We start from the raw sequence: 2,774 nt of genomic DNA, 5'->3' as shown, positions 1-2,774 counted from the left end.
GGTAAAAATCTGTCGTTCTGCCCCTGAACAAGGCAGTTAACCCACTATTCCTAGGCCGTCATTGTAAATAAGAATTTGTTCTTAACTGACTTGCCTAGTTAAATAAATGTGTAACATTAACAATGTCTACAATGTATTTCTGATCAATTTGATGTTATTTTAATGGACAAAAAAATGTGCTTTAATTTAAAAAACAAGGACATATTTAAGTGACCCCAAACTTTTGAACAATAGTGTATGTTAACGGCTAGTCTTTGTTCTCCACTTCCCCTCTATGATCTATAACGTCCTGGTATGATAGTGTCCTGTCCATCATCACAAATAGCAAGTCCCATTCCCTGGGCAGGAGGACTGTGTTGAGATATACTCTGGACAAGATGACCATGTAGAGACATGGAAAGATTTTTATATTGTTCTGCAGAAAATGGTTTAACAATAATCACTGTAACAATCTCTCACATACACACATGCACACAAGTATACACACAAGTACGTACACTAGTATGCCAACTTGTTCTATTTTTTTAATTAGCATAGCCACAACTACCCATGTCATTTTGTTGATACTTCCGTAGAGTTAACACCTACAGCAGTCACACAGACAGAGACACACAGATGACTCAGAGACAGAGATATCACTAGAAGCAGAGACTTAACGTATAGAGGGCTTGCAGTTGACGTACAACACCTCCTAACGGCCATGTTGGAAGACCACCACATTAATTCTAGAAGCAGAGACTTAATGTATAGTAGACCTACATAGAAAGAAAGACCCAGGTATTGTTAAAGATGTCAAAGGTCATCTATGCTGAGCCAGACATGAACAAGAAGGTCAAGTTTGACAGAGGTGAGATGGAGGAGAGGATTGTGGATATCTACGTCAGTGCAGACACCCTGAGAGACAGTCAGACCAGCACCAAGAGAGAAGAGAGAGCAGACACTGCTCCTAATAATGGACCAGGAGACCAGCAAACAGGTAACACACACACACACACACACAAAAAACATAAAAGTCTCTTGTATGTGTCCACAGAGCCTGACAGCTCAGGGAAGAGACCCTTCCTAGTTGTTGCAGTGTTTCTGGGGCTGCTGTGTGTTCTCCTACTGGCTGGGATCATAGGCCTGTCTGTCTACTGTGAGTTTGTGTCCAAGTTCATTGCTTTTCACCTAGTTGTAAGAAGTGCAGGTTATTAGGCCTATTTATCGGGGGTTTTAGCTAGTAACTATGTATTTATACTTTGTAGATAACAGAGCCATTAAAGATTCTGAGGATAAAAGGAACACCTTGTTCCAGAGTTTCTCCCTTTATAAAATCAACGCAACTGAAGAGAGAGACCAGCTACAGACCAGATACAACAACCTGACTAGAGAGAGAGACCAGTTACAGACCAGATACAACAACCTGACAAAAGAGAGAGACCAGCTACAGACCAGATACAACAACCTGACCAAAGAGAGAGACCAGCTACAGACCAGATACAACAACCTGACAAAAGAGAGAGACCAGCTACAGACCAGATACAATACCCTGACTACAGAGAAAGGCCATATTCAGGCAAAGCTTTTTGTGATAGGTGAGATATAAACTGTGATGAATTAGAATAATTATATATCAACGGGTTTTTGAGTATTGAGATACTAAGTTTTTCAATGTGCTCTTCAACAGAGCAGCATTGTCAGGAGGGATGGAGATACTTTGACTCCAGCTTGTACCTCCTCTCTACTGAGACTAAAACCTGGAAGGAGAGCAGAGAGGACTGTCGGGAGAGAGGAGCAGACCTGGTGATCATTAACAGCAGAGAGGAACAGGTGAGAGAGTGAGAGAGAGAGAGAGTGAGAGTGAGAGAGAGAGAGAGAGAGAGAGAGAGAGAGAGAATTTTATAAATATATTAAGAGTGACATAATCTTTATCTTTCTCAACAACAGACATTTCTCTTCAACCTACACACGAGAGCCTGGATTGGTCTGACTGACTCTGTTACTGAGGGGACCTGGAAGTGGGTGGACGGCACAACACTGACCACAGGGTGAGATAAATGACCATTTTAACTTGTGATATGGAGATACAAAACAACAATGATATATTGCTTCCAATCATGTTCGTCAAAATGTATGTTTCTACTTATGAATGTCATTCAATGAGAACTAGAGATGTATCATAGAAATCAAGTCATATTTTTTGATTAAAATGTCAATGTATATAAAAAATATATATCACTGTTAATGGTCCATTCTTGATAACATCTTACAGAGTGTGTCTTTAAAGCTGAGAAAACATAGGACTATGTCTATAACCGAGGAGGATGTTTTTACCACAGTGTCTGACTGTCTGGTTCTCTGTGTTGTTTAGGTACTGGAGGGCAGGACAGCCTGATGATAGTGGGCAGGAGGACTGTGTTGAGATATACTATGGACAAGATGACCCTGTACAGACATGGAATGATGACAAATGTGGGACAAATCATAACTGGATCTGTGAGAAAGTGGTGTAACAATAACCTACTGTAACAATCTCTCTCTTTCCCTCTCCCTTTCTCTCGAAGTTTTTTGTTGATGTTTGGATACAGTGCTGAATGATTAAGTGATGATTCCACCTAGTGGTTAAAGTGAGAGATGAACTCACCATAGAAATGAAGTAGTGCTATTACAGACTTGTCTGTGAGCTCTTTTTCAATTTGGCTTTACTCGATTCCTCCTCACATCCTCTCTTCTTCCCTCCTTCTCAAAACACATTGGAGAATACAATCCTAGGGGAGGGGCCTTGGACCTTCTCC

General features: G+C 40.7%; 1 protein-coding gene across 1 annotated transcript; it reads left to right on the top strand.

The window, feature by feature from the left end:
* Nucleotides 1-789: 789 nt before the first annotated feature.
* On the top strand, nucleotides 790-1,803 carry LOC123731941 (C-type lectin domain family 12 member B-like; the record flags this gene model as incomplete). Its single annotated transcript, XM_045711316.1, has 4 exons — nucleotides 790-976; nucleotides 1,034-1,135; nucleotides 1,245-1,574; nucleotides 1,667-1,803. Coding segments are annotated over exons 1-4 (756 nt in total), but the record flags the coding sequence as incomplete, so codon positions are not given.
* Between the last annotated feature and the right edge of the window lie 971 nt (nucleotides 1,804-2,774).

This window comes from Salmo salar, unplaced genomic scaffold, assembly GCF_905237065.1.
Source record: "Salmo salar unplaced genomic scaffold, Ssal_v3.1, whole genome shotgun sequence".
NCBI classification, from domain to species: Eukaryota; Metazoa; Chordata; class Actinopteri; order Salmoniformes; family Salmonidae; genus Salmo; species Salmo salar.
The sequence above is the reverse complement of the archived record's forward strand: the minus strand, read 5'-3'. Positions and strand labels throughout refer to the sequence as shown.